The sequence below is a fragment of the Leuresthes tenuis genome, unplaced genomic scaffold, assembly GCF_036924035.1.
Source record: "Leuresthes tenuis unplaced genomic scaffold, fLeuTen1.0.hap1 SCAF_14, whole genome shotgun sequence".
Classification (NCBI taxonomy): Eukaryota; Metazoa; Chordata; class Actinopteri; order Atheriniformes; family Atherinopsidae; genus Leuresthes; species Leuresthes tenuis.
In genome coordinates, this window is record NW_027325368.1 from 477,196 (window position 1) to 493,299 (window position 16,104).

Below are 16,104 nucleotides of genomic sequence, written 5' to 3' on the forward strand. Positions count from 1 at the left end.
ACAATAAACAGCATCTGTCAACAACCCGGTGCCATCAGCAGCCTGTATCACAGGGTCACCTGGTTCTGGAGGAAGAGCAGGTTCTGCTGGCGGCTCCTCCAGTAGGCAAACTCCTCTGAAGGAAGCGGCTTCAGTCCATCCAAAACCGGTTTGGACCACTCCTGCTGCAGGAACTCAGACACTAGCTCCGCCCACTCCACAACCGTCCCCTCACAGGCGTGGAGAAGCTTCGCATCTGACAGCTTCCTGTTAGAGGGGGAAGAGGCTAAATATATCATACCTATTCACAACTGGACACACCTGAAGGTACCTGAACACACCTGTAGGTGCCTGGATACACCTGTAGGTACCTGAACACACCTGTAGGTACCTGAACACACCTGTAGGTACCTGAACACACCTGAAGGTGCCTGGATACACCTGTAGGTGCCTGGATACACCTGTAGGTGCCTGGATACAAGTGAACACACCTGTAGGTACCTGAACACACCTGAAGGTGCCTGGATACACCTGTAGGTGCCTGGATACAAGTGAACACACCTGTAGGTACCTGAACACACCTGTAGGTACCTGAACACACCTGAAGGTGCCTGGATACACCTGTAGGTGCCTGGATACACCTGTAGGTGCCTGGATACAAGTGAACACACCTGTAGGTACCTGAACACACCTGAAGGTGCCTGGATACACCTGTAGGTGCCTGGATACAAGTGAACACACCTGTAGGTACCTGAAAACACCTGAAGGTGCCTGGATACAACTGAACACACCTGTAGGTACCTGAACACACCTGAAGGTGCCTGGATACACCTGTAGGTGCCTGGATACAAGTGAACACACCTGTAGGTACCTGAACACACCTGTAGGTACCTGAACACACCTGAAGGTGCCTGGATACACCTGTAGGTGCCTGGATACAAGTGAACACACCTGTAGGTACCTGAACACACCTGTAGGTACCTGAACACACCTGAAGGTGCCTGGATACACCTGTAGGTGCCTGGATACAAGTGAACACACCTGTAGGTACCTGAACACACCTGTAGGTACCTGAACACACCTGAAGGTGCCTGAACACACCTGAAGGTGCCTGGATACACCTGTAGGTGCCTGGATACAAGTGAACACACCTGTAGGTACCTGAACACACCTGTAGGTACCTGAACACACCTGAAGGTGCCTGGATACACCTGTAGGTGCCTGGATACAAGTGAACACACCTGTAGGTACCTGAACACACCTGTAGGTACCTGAACACACCTGAAGGTGCCTGAACACACCTGAAGGTGCCTGGATACACCTGAAGGTGCCTGGATACAACTGAACACACCTGTAGGTACCTGAACACACCTGAAGGTGCCTGAACACACCTGAAGGTGCCTGGATACAACTGAACACACCTGTAGGTACCTGAACACACCTGTAGGTACCTGAACACACCTGTAGGTGCCTGGATACACCTGTAGGTGCCTGAACACACCTGTAGGTGCCTGGATACAAGTGAACACACCTGTAGGTTCCTGAACACACCTGAAGGTGCCTGGATACAACTGAACACACCTGTAGGTACCTGAACACACCTGAAGGTGCCTGGATACACCTGTAGGTGCCTGAACACACCTGTAGGTACCTGAACACACCTGTAGGTGCCTGGATACACCTGAAGGTGCCTGGATACAACTGAACACACCTGTAGGTACCTGAACACACCTGAAGGTGCCTGGATACACCTGTAGGTGCCTGGATACACCTGAAGGTGCCTGGATACAACTGAACACACCTGTAGGTACCTGAACACACCTGAAGGTGCCTGAACACACCTGAAGGTGCCTGGATACACCTGTAGGTGCCTGGATACAAGTGAACACACCTGTAGGTACCTGAACACACCTGTAGGTACCTGAACACACCTGAAGGTACCTGAACACACCTGAAGGTGCCTGGATACACCTGTAGGTGCCTGGATACAAGTGAACACACCTGTAGGTACCTGAACACACCTGTAGGTACCTGAACACACCTGAAGGTGCCTGGATACACCTGTAGGTGCCTGGATACAAGTGAACACACCTGTAGGTACCTGAACACACCTGTAGGTACCTGAACACACCTGAAGGTGCCTGGATACACCTGTAGGTGCCTGGATACAAGTGAACACACCTGTAGGTACCTGAACACACCTGTAGGTACCTGAACACACCTGAAGGTGCCTGAACACACCTGAAGGTGCCTGGATACACCTGTAGGTGCCTGGATACAAGTGAACACACCTGTAGGTACCTGAACACACCTGTAGGTACCTGAACACACCTGAAGGTGCCTGGATACACCTGTAGGTGCCTGGATACAAGTGAACACACCTGTAGGTACCTGAACACACCTGTAGGTACCTGAACACACCTGAAGGTGCCTGAACACACCTGAAGGTGCCTGGATACACCTGAAGGTGCCTGGATACAACTGAACACACCTGTAGGTACCTGAACACACCTGAAGGTGCCTGAACACACCTGAAGGTGCCTGGATACAACTGAACACACCTGTAGGTACCTGAACACACCTGTAGGTACCTGAACACACCTGTAGGTGCCTGGATACACCTGTAGGTGCCTGAACACACCTGTAGGTGCCTGGATACAAGTGAACACACCTGTAGGTTCCTGAACACACCTGAAGGTGCCTGGATACAACTGAACACACCTGTAGGTACCTGAACACACCTGAAGGTGCCTGGATACACCTGTAGGTGCCTGAACACACCTGTAGGTACCTGAACACACCTGTAGGTGCCTGGATACACCTGAAGGTGCCTGGATACAACTGAACACACCTGTAGGTACCTGAACACACCTGAAGGTGCCTGGATACACCTGTAGGTGCCTGGATACACCTGAAGGTGCCTGGATACAACTGAACACACCTGTAGGTACCTGAACACACCTGAAGGTGCCTGAACACACCTGAAGGTGCCTGGATACACCTGTAGGTGCCTGGATACAACTGGACACACCTGAACAAAATTTCTCAAATGATTTTCTGTCCATGTGACATTATTGTGGTTATTAACCTATGTTTCCCTGTTCCAGCAGGTGTCCTTTGAATGGTGTTATCGTGTTTTTCCTCCTCTTTTCCCTCTTTTCTGTCTTCTCAAACCCCAGCTGGTCGAGGCGGATGGCCACCCTTCCTGGTTCTGGTTCTGCCAGAGGTTTCTTCCTGGTTCTGGTTCTGCCAGAGGTTTCTTCCTGGTTCTGTCAGAGGTTTCTTCCTGGTTCTGGTTCTGCCAGAGGTTTCTTCCTGGTTCTGGTTCTGCCAGAGGTTTCTTCCTGGTTCTGCCAGAGGTTTCTTCCTGGTTCTGGTTCTGCCAGAGGTTTCTTCCTGGTTCTGGTTCTGCCAGAGGTTTCTTCCTGGTTCTGCCAGAGGTTTCTTCCTGGTTCTGGTTCTGCCAGAGGTTTCTTCCTGGTTCTGGTTCTGCCAGAGGTTTCTTCCTGTTAAAGGGAGTCGTTCCTTTCCACAGTCCCTCAGGCTCAGGACGGGAGATTGGACTGAAGACAAGTTTCGGTCCAATCTGTTGGTTTCCTTAGCTCGGATATTAATTTTTTGAATTGGCTCTATATGAATTGATTGGATTATGATTACAATGAATTGAATTCCAATTGGCTTGAATTGGACTTTATTATTTAAGTGCCTTGAGATGACTTTTGTTGTAATCTGGCACTTTATAAATAAAACTGAATTGAATTGGACACACTTGTAGGTACCTGAATACACCTAAACAGACCCGTGGATACCTAATACATCTGTACACCTTGATTCACCTGATCACATTTGTACACACCTGAATACACTCATTTACATACCTGTGCACACCTGTCACAGGTGAGACAGGTACAGGTGAGACGGGTACAGGTGAGACGGGTACAGGTAAGACAGGTAAATCAGACAGGTACAGGTAAGACAGGTACAGGTGAGACAGGTACAGGTAAGACAGGTACAGGTGAGACAGGTACAGGTGAGACAGGTACAGGTGAGACAGGTACAGGTAAGACAGGTACAGGTGAGACAGGTACAGGTGAGACAGGTACAGGTGAGACGGGTACAGGTAAGACAGGTAAATCAGACAGGTACAGGTGAGACAGGTACAGGTGAGACAGGTACAGGTGAGACAGGTACAGGTAAGACAGGTACAGGTGAGACAGGTACAGGTGAGACAGGTACAGGTGAGACGGGTAAATCAGACAGGTAAGGATGAGCTGCAATCCCAGGTGAAATGCATTCTGGGACAACTGACTGACATCATAACTTACCGATCTGTGGCGTTCACAAGGACACTGTTGTCACTGAGATCATTGTCACGAAGACTGTTGTCAGAGTGATTGTTGTCATGGTGATGGCTGTCGTTATGGCCACTGAGGGCATCCTGATGATGGAGGCCATGGTTGCTGTTGTTGTCATCACTGTGCCCGTAGTCGTGGTGACCTTCATCCTGGTTGCCACGGTGACGTAGAGCATCAGGATGAGTCAGGAAGGTGTGTCCCTCCACCTGAGCCTTCATCACTAACGCCACGTTCTTCTGCCTCTCCAGATACCTAAGAGCTGATTCAGCCACACCTGGGGCCCACCTCCCGCTGATCGCAGGGTTGCTAAGCAACAGACAGGTCACCTGAGGGCAGACAAGACAAACCCGTTACTCTGAGCGACATGACAGGTGTTTACAGTGAGAGTGGGCGGAGCTCTGAGTGAACCGGACCTCTGAGTGAACCGGACCGGACCTCTGAGTGAACCGGAGCTCTGAGTGAACCAGACCGGACCTCTGAGTGAACCGGACCGGACCTCTGAGAGAACCAGACCTCTGAGTGAACCGGACCGGACCTCTGAGTGAACCGGACCGGACATCAGAGAGAACCGGACCTCTGAGTGAACCGGACCGGACCTCTGAGTGAACCGGACTGGACCTCTGAGAGAACCAGACCTCTGAGTGAACCGGACCGGTCCTCTGAGAGAACCAGACCTCTGAGTGAACCGGAGCTCTGAGAGAACCAGACCTCTGAGAGAACCGGACCGGACCTCTGAGAGAACCGGACCTCTGAGAGAACCGGACCGGACCTCTGAGAGAACCAGACCTCTGAGTGAACCAGACCGGACCTCTGAGTGAACCGGACCGGAGCTCTGAGAGAACCAGACCTCTGAGTGAACCGGACCGGACCTCTGAGAGAACCAGACCTCTGAGTGAACCAGACCGGACCTCTGAGTGAACCGGACCGGAGCTCTGAGAGAACCAGACCTCTGAGTGAACCGGACCGGACCTCTGAGTGAACCGGACCGGACCTCAGAGAGAACCGGACCGGACCTCTGAGTGAACCGGACCGGACCTCTGAGCTGTGGTGTATGAGACAGCGATCACCTCCTCGGTGAAGCCGATCAGGCAGCTCAGGGCGTCTCCTCCCCTGATTTCCTGCATCCTTAACGTGGTTCTGGAGTTCTCCTTGGTCAGGGCTTCACGGACCGTCTTGGACACACAGAGGACCTTGGTCTGGACTCCTCCGGGGAAGCTGAGGCTGGCGCAGAGTTCTGAGTCCGGCTGCAGGTAGATGAACAGCTGGCTGTAGTCCTGACTGCTGCAGAAGCTGTCCAGGATCACCATGTTCTCCTCCTGCGACACGAAGTCCTGCCACCGGTCCGGGTCCAGTCTGAAGCCGGTGAGAGTGAAGCTCCGGATGGGGGTCAGCCGTCTGTCCTCTTCACCCTCCATCTGTCCGTTTCAGCCGCTTCTTCTGCCTCTTGTTCTGGTCACAAACCGAAGTTTTTAAGTTTGATGAACCGTTAAAGTGTGGAGAAAATGTCCGAAAGATGAATAAAAGTCAGAAAATTCAGACCGTTAAATTCAGTTTTTTCTCAACGGTCGCTCTGATGCCTTCGCGACACGCCACTAAGAGTCGGAAACACGACAGTTTTTCTTCTGTCAAATAAACACCACAGTTCCAAGTTCTCGTGTCACCTGTGTACTGACTTATGTCAAAGTGTGTTTTCCTTTCTGTCACCCATCATCCCAGATTAACTGACAGCAGATGTCTTTAAACAGGAACGACTCATGGAATATCGGTTAGCTTAAAAATACGAACACAAAGGTGGGCGTTTGACAGAATTAGACAGAAAAAATACAGTTTGACGTACTGAGAAGTAAAGTATCCTATTCTCTCTCCGGACTGTAAAGGCAGCACAGCTGGTGTCAGTGTTAAAGGAAATTATTGATCATTGATTTAACATCGGCAAATTAAAAGCACCATTAAGCAGAAAATAAGAGATGGAAAAGGAACCACTGGAAGAAAGTTATTAGAAGAAACAAAGAAACAGTAATATCATCACTCAGGTGTGGATTTACAGGACTAAATGGTTCATAGTTCAGAACAAACGTGTTACAGGCAGATGGGACTGTGGTGGAATAGAAAAATACTTTATTCATCCAAATTCTAATTTGTCAAGTAGCTCAAAAAAAACTTTCAGAAGAACATGTCGTGACTAGAAGAAACGCGAGAGTATGTTGTATTACAACATCTTTAAGTATGAGGGAGAATGAAAATAGATTATTCCAAATCTAGCAAAGACAACAGTTAATTTGGATTTAACTGACACTCCATACCGGTTGGTGGCAGTATGGCGCCATTTTGTTTTCTGCCAACCGCCAATTCAATAAAAAAAAAAAAAGCGACGCGATGATTGGTCGGCAGGTTTGCAGGATGGTGGCTGCCTGTTGTTTCCGGACGGAATCGAATAAAGGTGCCGTTTTCGGAATGAAACGTTCTCTTTGGTGGAAGTATGCTGCCGGTAGGATGCCGGTGGATTCATGTCAGCGGGTGGCGGATTGTCTCTACCTGACGTTGCTTGTCTGCTTACCGGAGACGCTGCATGCAACCGCCGCTGCATGCTAACATGCTAGCTGATGCTACACCCGGGAACCGCCGCACCCCTGAACGCACGGCCGGCCGTGATGGCGGTTTGGGGGGAACACCAGGCTCCGAGCCACGAGCTCAGGTAGTCTGAGGTCTAAATCGATACTGGGACTTTGGATCAGACACAGAAAGTGGTTCCTGGTAAGTTCCACACATGGAAAATGCGGAAACATTCAAAGTAAAGGGATGATGAGGCCTCGCTGTGTTGGACTTTAATGTCTGTAATGCTTTAACAGCTTATTTTGCACAGATTACCTTTTTTTAATGCTGAAAAGATCAAGGAGGCTGCTTGCTAAAGAAAGGTCGACCCGGGGGTCCAGAGAAGTTCTGCTCTGGTTCTTTACTCGGTTTTAATGGCGGCTGGCATGTTGCATCTGCCGCCATCTACTGGACTAGATTTCTTTTTCTAGTTCTTCTTTTCTATATTCTTTTAATTATTCCAGTAGTTACAGGAATCCTTTTGTTGTTCTCCTCCCTTTAGCAGATTACATTCTGTTATTCCTGCCCTCTTCATGCTTTCCCTCCCATATCTGGGCCCCCCCCACAGCCACACCGCCCAGTTGGAGTTCCCCTTATCTTAAGTGTATTGTTCAGTTTGTAATGGGCTGTTCTTATCCTGCTCATAATGACCTGTTCTGTTCTAATCTTTAATACTTAAGAGTGATGGAAATGAATCTCTTCATAGAACTACCCCCCCCCATCCATTCTACAGCATGTAATATTTCACATAACTCCACTGCTTTATGCTTGAATGATCTGTTCTTCTGGTTCTGTTATAAACAGGAACCACCGCTGCTGTTGCTCCTGTTGTCTGTTCTTTGGACCCATCTGTATATAAACACATATTCTCCATGTTCTTCCTCCATAGATTCCTGCTCTGGATCTGCTGTTTCATTTCTTTCCTTGATGCTCCACATGTTTAAGTCGACATTTGTTTCCATTTTGGTTTTGCTGTCCCAGAACTGTTGGGCTGACTTCCATATGTTGTATTTTTAGTTCTGCTAAACCCTCACTGACCCGGTTTTATCCTTCTTTACTCAGTCCTTTGACCTCTGTTTCAGACCTCCTGCCTGGCTCCGCCCCCTCCGCTGGCTCCGCCCCCTTCTCAGGTAGGTCCAGTTCAGCCTAAGTTGGCAGGTTTCACCTGTGCTCTGCTTGGAGATGATGTCACAAAAGGCCGACTGAAGCCCCGCCCCCAGCAGTCTGTTCGCAGCGGTGGGGCCGTGACATAAACGGACCGAAGCGTGTTCTGATCCGGCGGCTCGCAGGTGGACCGACCCTCTGAGGGTTTCACCCTTAACCCGTGATGTCATTCTGTCCCCAGGTGGACGCCTGCTGACCTGTGACCTCAGCTAAGGCCCCCTGCCAGCACAGGTGAGTGTGTGATGTCACAGTGTGGGCAGGGCCAGCAGCTGCAGAGCATGCTGGGAGATGATGTGAACAAAAGGCCGAATTGTAGCGCCGCCGCCCAGCAGTGTGTTCTCAGAGCGCGGCGTGCTGACAAAAACGGACCGAAGCGTTCATCTGATCCCAGAGCAGCGGCTGCAGCAGCCAATCAGAGCAGGGCTGCAGCCATCTGACGGTTCTGTTTGGTTCCTCTGCAGGACGCAGCCATCGGAACATCTGGGTCCAGCTGTCTGGGTATTTCTGAGGGAAGATGGCGGCTTCGGACCAGTGAACCAGCGTGATGAGCGGCGCTCAAAGGTGTCGGATGAAATGAAATAAAGGAGTTCAACAAAGAATTGTTGTTTTTATCTTTTCTAAAGTAAAACTTTGATGTGTAACAGCTGAGCTGGGACCGGTTCTGATGTTCTGTGCAGGTCAAACAGCAGCTGGTGCTGACCCCAGCCTTCCTTTAACCTCTGACCCCAGCCTTCCTTTAACCTCTGACCCTCAGCAGCTGATCCCAGCCTTCCTTTAACCTCTGACCCCAGCCTTCCTTTAACCTCTGACCCTCAGCAGCTGACCCCAGCCTTCCTTTAACCTCTGACCCTCAGCAGCTGATCCCAGCCTTCCTTTAACCTCTGACCCTCAGCAGCTGACCCCAGCCTTCCTTTAACCTCTGACCCTCAGCAGCTGATCCCAGCCTTCCTTTAACCTCTGACCCTCAGCAGCTGACCCCAGCCTTCCTTTAACCTCTGACCCCAGCCTTCCTTTAACCTCTGACCCCAGCCTTCCTTTAACCTCTGACCCTCAGCAGCTGATCCCAGCCTTCCTTTAACCTCTGACCCTCAGCAGCTGATCCCAGCCTTCCTTTAACCTCTGACCCTCAGCAGCTGATCCCTTCTTCCTGTTTCCATGACGCTGATCACAGATCAGTCCATCATCAGCTGTGGAACAGACGCCGTCTTTATGTGGAAGTGACACATCGGGGGTGTTGTAGGTTTATAACAGAACCGTTCAGCGCTCAGCTTTATGGACCGTGGCGTGCGTTTCTGCAGCTTTATGGACCGTGGCGTGCGTTTCTGCAGCTTTATGGACCGTGGCGTGCGTTTCTGCAGCTTTATGGACCGTGGCGTGCGTTTCTGCAGCTTTATGGACCGTGGCGTGCGTTTCTGCAGCTTTATGGACCGTGGCGTGCGTTTCTGCAGCTTTGTGGACCGTGGCGTGCGTTTCTGCAGCTTCGTGGACCGTGGCGTGCGTTTCTGCAGCTTCGTGGACCGTGGCGTGCGTTTCTGCAGCTTTATGGACCGTGGCGTGCGTTTCTGCAGCTTTATGGACCGTGGCGTGCGTTTCTGCAGCTTTATGGACCGTGGCGTGCGTTTCTGCAGCTTTATGGACCGTGGCGTGCGTTTCTGCAGCTTTATGGACCGTGGCGTGCGTTTCTGCAGCTTTATGGACCGTGGCGTGCGTTTCTGCAGCTTTGTGGACCGTGGCGTGCGTTTCTGCAGCTTTGTGGACCGTGGCGTGCGTTTCTGCAGCTTCGTGGACCGTGGCGTGCGTTTCTGCATCTTTATGGACCGTGGCGTGCGTTTCTGCAGCTTTATGGACCGTGGCGTGCGTTTCTGCATCTTTATGGACCGTGGCGTGCGTTTCTGCATCTTTATGGACCGTGGCGTGCGTTTCTGCAGCTTCGTGGACCGTGGCGTGCGTTTCTGCATCTTTATGGACCGTGGCGTGCGTTTCTGCAGCTTCGTGGACCGTGGCGTGCGTTTCTGCAGCTTTGTGGACCGTGGCGTGCGTTTCTGCAGCTTTGTGGACCGTGGCGTGCGTTTCTGCAGCTTTATGGACCGTGGCGTGCGTTTCTGCAGCTTTATGGACCGTGGCGTGCGTTTCTGCAGCTTTGTGGACCGTGGCGTGCGTTTCTGCCACCGTTCAGCGCTCGGCTTCCTGTCGCTCTGACAGGAGAAACCTGGTTGTTCTAAATGTTCTGGACCTTTAGATGATCCCAGACAGTGCAGCAGCCGTCAGATTCTCTCTGCTCTCTCCTCACAATCCTCTGCATCCAGTCTTCTTCTTCTGGAAGCTCTCGGAGCTCTTTGGACGTCACCGTGGTAACAAAGCTCCCAGAATCCTCCCTGGTCCTGATCATTTGGACCAGATGTTGTGGAACTGATTATTGGTTCTTTCTGTGATCAATGTGGGGCGTCTAACCCGACTCTGTCCTCCATCACTGTTTTATAACCAGCTTTAGTTTCGGTTCTGATCAGCCGCTGGATGTTCATCAGAACAAAAAGTAACCACGGTAACAGCTTTTGGTTAAAAGTGCCGTTCAAAAGTTTGGGCTCACCCAGATAAAGTTGTTTTCTATGAAAACTCACTTTTATTTACCAAATGAGTTCATTGATAAGATTAGAAATAATTAGTTTTATTTGAAATATTACTTTTGTTCTCCAAACTTTGCTTTCTTCAAAGAACGCTCCATCTGCTGACCTTTGACCTTTAGCTGTTTCAGGAACCTCAGACTGAGCGATGGCTGCTCAGCGCAGATGTTTCATTAAAACCAGGCGTTAACTAGGCTTAGAGTATCTGATTCATGTTCTCTTCATAAAAAAACGGCTTTTCTTTGGAAAATAAGGACATTTCCAAGTGACCCCAGACTTTTGAACGTAGTGCATGTTCACAGAAATGTGTTTTAGGGGCTCAGACTTGTCTCCAGAACCAGAAGAGGTTCAGAGGGACGGCTGTTCTGAGCTCACAAGTTAAACAGATAAATGTATATTATAGGGTCATCCTGCCGGGCCAGCAGCCCCACATGTACTGTGGTTTAAAGGTGGAGCGGTCCAATCAGAGGGTCCACAGCTCCTCAGGTGAGTTCTGAGGCCCATGATGTGCTGCAAATGTGGTTCTGTGCAGTTAAAGGTTGAGTTTTAATGGCTTTAAGGTCACAGGGTCATGGCTTTAGCCTCTAGGTTTGATCTGGACCTCCATGAAGATTTAAAAGTAGTTTTAAAGTTTAAAAACTCAGAGTCAACATTCTTCAAAAATAAAACCACAGAAGTTACAAGTTCTGAACCGTTTTATTGAGACTTTCTGGTCGGTTCTGGTCACTGAGCTCTCGTACCGGCCGGACCTGGGGCGACAGGTTGAACTTTTACCCGGAAGTGTAAAGCAGCAGCACAACTGGCTCCGTTTGCGGTGCCGGACTCTGTCGGACGGCTTTACCGGCAGAACCAGCGGCAGAACCGGAGAGATGCAGACCCACACCACTTCACCGGTAAACGCACCGATCGAACCGAGCCGCTCCCACCTGGACACGGCCAGAGCTGTTAGCGGGATTAAGCTAACCCAGTTAGCCTCTTCTGCCAAACTCCATTCAGAAAAAGCCACATTTTACAGGAATGGTCGTTTCCGTCCTGTGGTCCGAAGACGCTCAGCCGAACTGGAGCAGTCCGTTAGAGGCTCGGTTAGTTTGGATCGGAGTGAGGCAGAACTTTAGTAGAAGTAGAGCTGGTATAGAGTGAGCCGAACCCAAACCCGCTGCTGTCTTGTGGGAGAGGCTGAGCACAGACACTAAAACGGCCGGATTAGGAATGGAGTTTGGATCAGTTCTAATCATTCTCAGGATTATTTATTACTGGGTTTATTGATCCTAATGAGCAGGTAAAACTAGACCAATAACATCTGTGGGACTCAGAAAATCACCTGATTGATTGATTTCAGTATTGATGGATCATTGATAGCTTCCTCCATGATCTACCTGCTGGTTCATGTGGAGTTCTGATCCAAACAGGCCCGGGTCCTGACACTGGGAGCAGTCCCTGTCGTTCTGCTCTAATCAATAAGCAGAACGACATGAACACCAGACAGGATCCGGACCCAAATCACTTTTTTCTCTCCTTTATTGAAGAATTTCAATGAAACAAACAGCACTGTCGTGGTTCTGATCCAGAGTCTGAGCTGTGGATCACCACAGCTGGGAATGGGACTTGTTCATTTTGCAGTTCCACTTATCCATGCGGTTATTATCGGTTCTCAGCCAGTTATTGAACACTTGGCTTCGGTTGCAGTAACTCTGCAACAGACACCCCCAAAAAACTTTGGAGCACCTCAGCCTCGACGCCATGTTTGAGCCAAAATGTCAAGCGGGGGCTGGGGGCCACTTGGGTGAAGCCTATAAACGGATCCTGAGGCTTACTTAATGATTCCATCGAACTGCTGGGGGCCACTGGCTTCCCATCGCGGTTGGGGGGTAACCCTGAGTCAGTGGGGCGTTGGGGGGGGTGACCCTGAGTCAGTGGGGCGTTGGGGGGGGGTAACCCTGAGTCAGTGGGGCGTTGGGGTGATATGCTGGTGGGGCGTTGGGGGGGTGATATGCTGGTGGGGCGTTGGGGGGGTGATATGCTGGTGGGGCGTTGGGGGGGTGATATGCTGGTGGGGCGTTGGGGGGGTGATATGCTGGTGGGGCGTTGGGAGGGTGATATGTTGGGGGGGTGATATGCTGGTGGGGCGTTGGGGGGGTGATATGCTGGTGGGGCGTTGGGGGGGTGATATGTTGGGGGGTGATATGCTGGTGGGGCGTTGGGGGGGTGATGTGCTGGTGGGGCGTTGGGGGGGTGATGTGCTGGTGGGGCGTTGGGGGGGTGATGTGCTGGTGGGGCGTTGGGGGGGTGATATGCTGGTGGGGCGTTGGGGGGGTGATATGCTGGTGGGGCGTTGGGGGGGTGATATGTTGGGGGGGTGATATGCTGGTGGGGCGTTGGGGGGGGGGGGGGTGATATGCTGGTGGGGCGTTGGGGGGGTGATATGCTGGTGGGGCGTTGGGGGGGTGATATGTTGGGGGGGTGATATGCTGGTGGGGCGTTGGGGGGGGGTGATATGCTGGTGGGGCGTTGGGGGGGGGTGATATGCTGGTGGGGAGTCACCATGAACCATCCCGACCTGATGAGGGAAACGTGTCGTTTCAGGATGCAGCCGACAGCGTTCGGATCAAAGCTGAGCCAGACGAGGACGTGGAGATCCGGTCCTACCCGGTTCTGAGGAAGTTGTCGGTTGAACTGACGGACTGCAGGGCGTGGCTGGAGGGGCGGGACTTCCTGTGTCTGGGTAAGCTTGATCCAAATGGCCCGGTCCAAACGTGTGTTCAGAACCTTCCTGACTGAGTGAGATGAGCTGCATGAGAGCAGCAGCCAGGATCAGAGCTGCCTGAATCCTCAGGAGAGGAGGTCCGACGACCCGCATCACAGCTTTCCTCCATCTGACTCCTGGTGGTTTCCAGGAGGTCATTTTTTGGACTACTGGACCAGAGGAGGAGGAGTATATATTGAGCAGAGTTGTACTGCAGATGTTTTCGCGCTCTGGGTCTCATTTGAAACCCAAACGTGTGCTTTACACACTAACTGCAGGTTCTGATGTGTTTTGCTGCTCCAGATGTTGCTTTACTCTGAACATCAGGTCTCCTCATGAACATAGCAGATTTATTTGGCTGTTTGGTTTATCAGTTTTATAACCTGCAGGTTTCTGTCTCATGCATCCTTCTAATCTGTGTGAATCAGAACCGAACAGAACCCTGCAACTCCCAGTAAAGGTTCTGGCTGTTTCTGTTGAATCACCTGTGTCCTCTAATGGGATTTAATGCTTCTCTGCAGACCTCCACCCTCATCTCTGCGGGCCGCCACCGCAGCACTCCACCAACAGCGGCAGGAAGATGGTGTACTGTCCAGAATGCGACAGGGGCTTCTACAAGAGGTCTCACCTGGAGGCCCACCTGCGGACCCACCGAGGACAGAGACCCAATGAGTGCTGGCAGTGCGGGAAGACCTACCCGACCCTGATGAGCCTGGTGGTCCACCAGCAGATTCACGACCGCAATGAGCCGTACCGCTGCTCCTACTGCGACAGAACCTTCGCTCTGAAGCGGGACTGGAAGACGCACCACCGCACGCACTCTGGGACCAAACCCTTTAAGTGCTGGTTCTGTGGAGACGGCTTCAGCGGCCAGGACCAGCTCAACGAGCACCTGGAGGCGCACAAGGGGGAGAAGTGCTACCGCTGCACGGTCTGCAACAAGATGTTTGTGTCCTACCAGGGCTTCAACTTCCACCGCAAGTCGCATAAGAACCCCAAACTGCTGCCGTGCCCCAGGTGCAGCAAGACCTTCAGCAACCCCCAGAGTCTGAAGCTGCACCAGGTGACCCACTCCAGCAGGAAGCCGCACACCTGCCCCACCTGCGGGAAAGGCTTCAAGCTGCTGAGCGGCCTGCGCTGCCACCAGCGCACCCACGAGGACCTGAAGGCGTACCACTGCAGCGAGTGCGGCAAGTGCTTCTCCAGCCTGCAGGGCCTGAAGCTGCACGACCGCACCCACACCGGCCTCAAGCCCTACAGGTGCGCTGAGTGCGGCAAGAGGTTCACGCAGTCGCCCCACCTCAAGGCGCACATGGTGACCCACACCGGGGAGCGGCCCTTCCTCTGCACCACCTGTGGGAAGAGGTTCACGCAGTCGTCCCACCTGCGGTCCCACATCACGCTGTTCCACGTGGGCGAGAAGCCGTTCAGCTGCGACGACTGCGGCAAGAGCTTCACCATCGCCCACTACCTGAAGATGCACCGGCTCAGCCACACCAAGGAGAAGCACTACCAGTGCTCCTACTGCCAGAAGACCTTCTCCTATCACAACTCGTGGAGGGCGCACGAGAGGATCCACACCGGCGAGCGGCCCTTCAGCTGCCAGGACTGTGGCCAGAGCTTCATCACGTCCGGCTCGCTGCTGAGCCACCAGAGAGCCAAACACACCGGGGAGAAGAGCCACTACTGCATCACCTGCGGCGAGTTCTTCTTCACCAGCTCCCTGCTGCGCATCCACCAGCTGGACCACACCGGGGAGCGGCCGCACGCCTGCAGCTGCGGCAAGACCTTCAAGACCAAAGGAGTGCTGCGCCACCACCTCAAGAGGTTCACAGAGCACCTGCCTGCCCAGTGAGGGGGCGGGGCCACATAGACAGGGGCGGGGCCACAGAGACAGGGGTGGGGCCACAGAGACAGGGGTGGGGCCACAGAAACAGGTGAATCCAGCAACAGGAAGGAGGTTCCTGTCATCAGCAGATGACTCCCAGAGGAACAAAACCCCGAGCCTGTGCTCAAAGTCATTCCCACCATGTTCTGTGCTTGCAGTTGGAGCTTTTTAAAGGGCTCATCTCTTCTTCTGTGGTGGTTTTATGAGCGGCACCTGCTGATGGTTCAGGTAAAACATGACGTGGTGATGGAAGCAGAAGCTGCCTGTTTTTTTTTTTCAGTGATGGTTTGTTTCTGAATTCTGCTGCTTCCAGTGTCGGGACGTTTTACTCCCGGAGCAAAGTCTGCGTGTTCTGTATGGAACGTGCTCCCGTGCACGCCGTGGAACAACTTGAAGAAGCAACACCACGACGCAAAAAGCTGCTGCTGTCATGTTGCCTTGGTTACGGCTGGAGTCACCCAATCGCAGCCTGATTCACTGATGGTCTCTCCAAACGGCTTTTATCACAGCATCCAAACGGCTTTTAGCGCAGCATCCAAACGGCTTTTATCGCAGCATCCAAACGGCTTTCAGCGCAGCGTCCAAACGGCTTTTATCACAGCATCCAAACGGCTTTTAGCGCAGCATCCAAACGGCTTTCAGCGCAGCGTCCAAACGGCTTTTATCACAGCATCCAAACGGCTTTTATCACAGCATCCAAACGGCTTTTAGCGCAGCATCCAAACGGCTTTTAGCGCAGCGTCCAAACGGCTTTTAGCGCAG

The 16,104-nt window shown here is 52.1% G+C and overlaps 2 protein-coding genes, 1 long non-coding RNA gene and 1 other non-coding gene across 5 annotated transcripts in view; 3 read left to right on the top strand and 1 right to left on the bottom strand.

The window, feature by feature from the left end:
- Nucleotides 1–8,671, top strand: part of LOC140268291 (uncharacterized) — a 224,728-nt gene extending 216,057 nt beyond the window's left edge. The window contains exons 1-4 of one of the 2 annotated variants that reach the window (XR_011907525.1): nucleotides 6,715–7,088; nucleotides 8,009–8,056; nucleotides 8,272–8,321; nucleotides 8,552–8,671. This is a non-coding gene — a long non-coding RNA (uncharacterized lncRNA). The other variant, XR_011907526.1, reaches the window with a different exon arrangement.
- Nucleotides 7–5,788, bottom strand: LOC140268993 (dynein beta chain, ciliary-like). The gene is made up of 3 exons (XM_072364007.1): nucleotides 5,402–5,788; nucleotides 4,305–4,660; nucleotides 7–246 (listed from the first exon to the last, which is right to left on the bottom strand). The coding sequence occupies exons 1-3, from the start codon at nucleotides 5,747–5,749 to the stop codon at nucleotides 48–50; spliced, it is 903 nt and encodes a 300-aa protein (XP_072220108.1). The 5' UTR covers nucleotides 5,750–5,788; the 3' UTR covers nucleotides 7–47.
- Nucleotides 8,371–8,482, top strand: LOC140269560 (small nucleolar RNA SNORD89). Its single transcript, XR_011907656.1, has one exon. It is a non-coding gene; the product is annotated as a small nucleolar RNA SNORD89 (small nucleolar RNA).
- Nucleotides 8,672–11,486: 2,815 nt separating the features above from the next.
- On the top strand, nucleotides 11,487–15,328 carry LOC140268611 (uncharacterized). The gene is made up of 3 exons (XM_072363544.1): nucleotides 11,487–11,604; nucleotides 13,295–13,433; nucleotides 13,976–15,328. Exons 1-3 carry the CDS (start codon nucleotides 11,581–11,583, stop codon nucleotides 15,307–15,309), a joined length of 1,497 nt encoding a protein of 498 aa, XP_072219645.1. The 5' UTR covers nucleotides 11,487–11,580; the 3' UTR covers nucleotides 15,310–15,328.
- The last annotated feature ends 776 nt before the right edge of the window (nucleotides 15,329–16,104 follow it).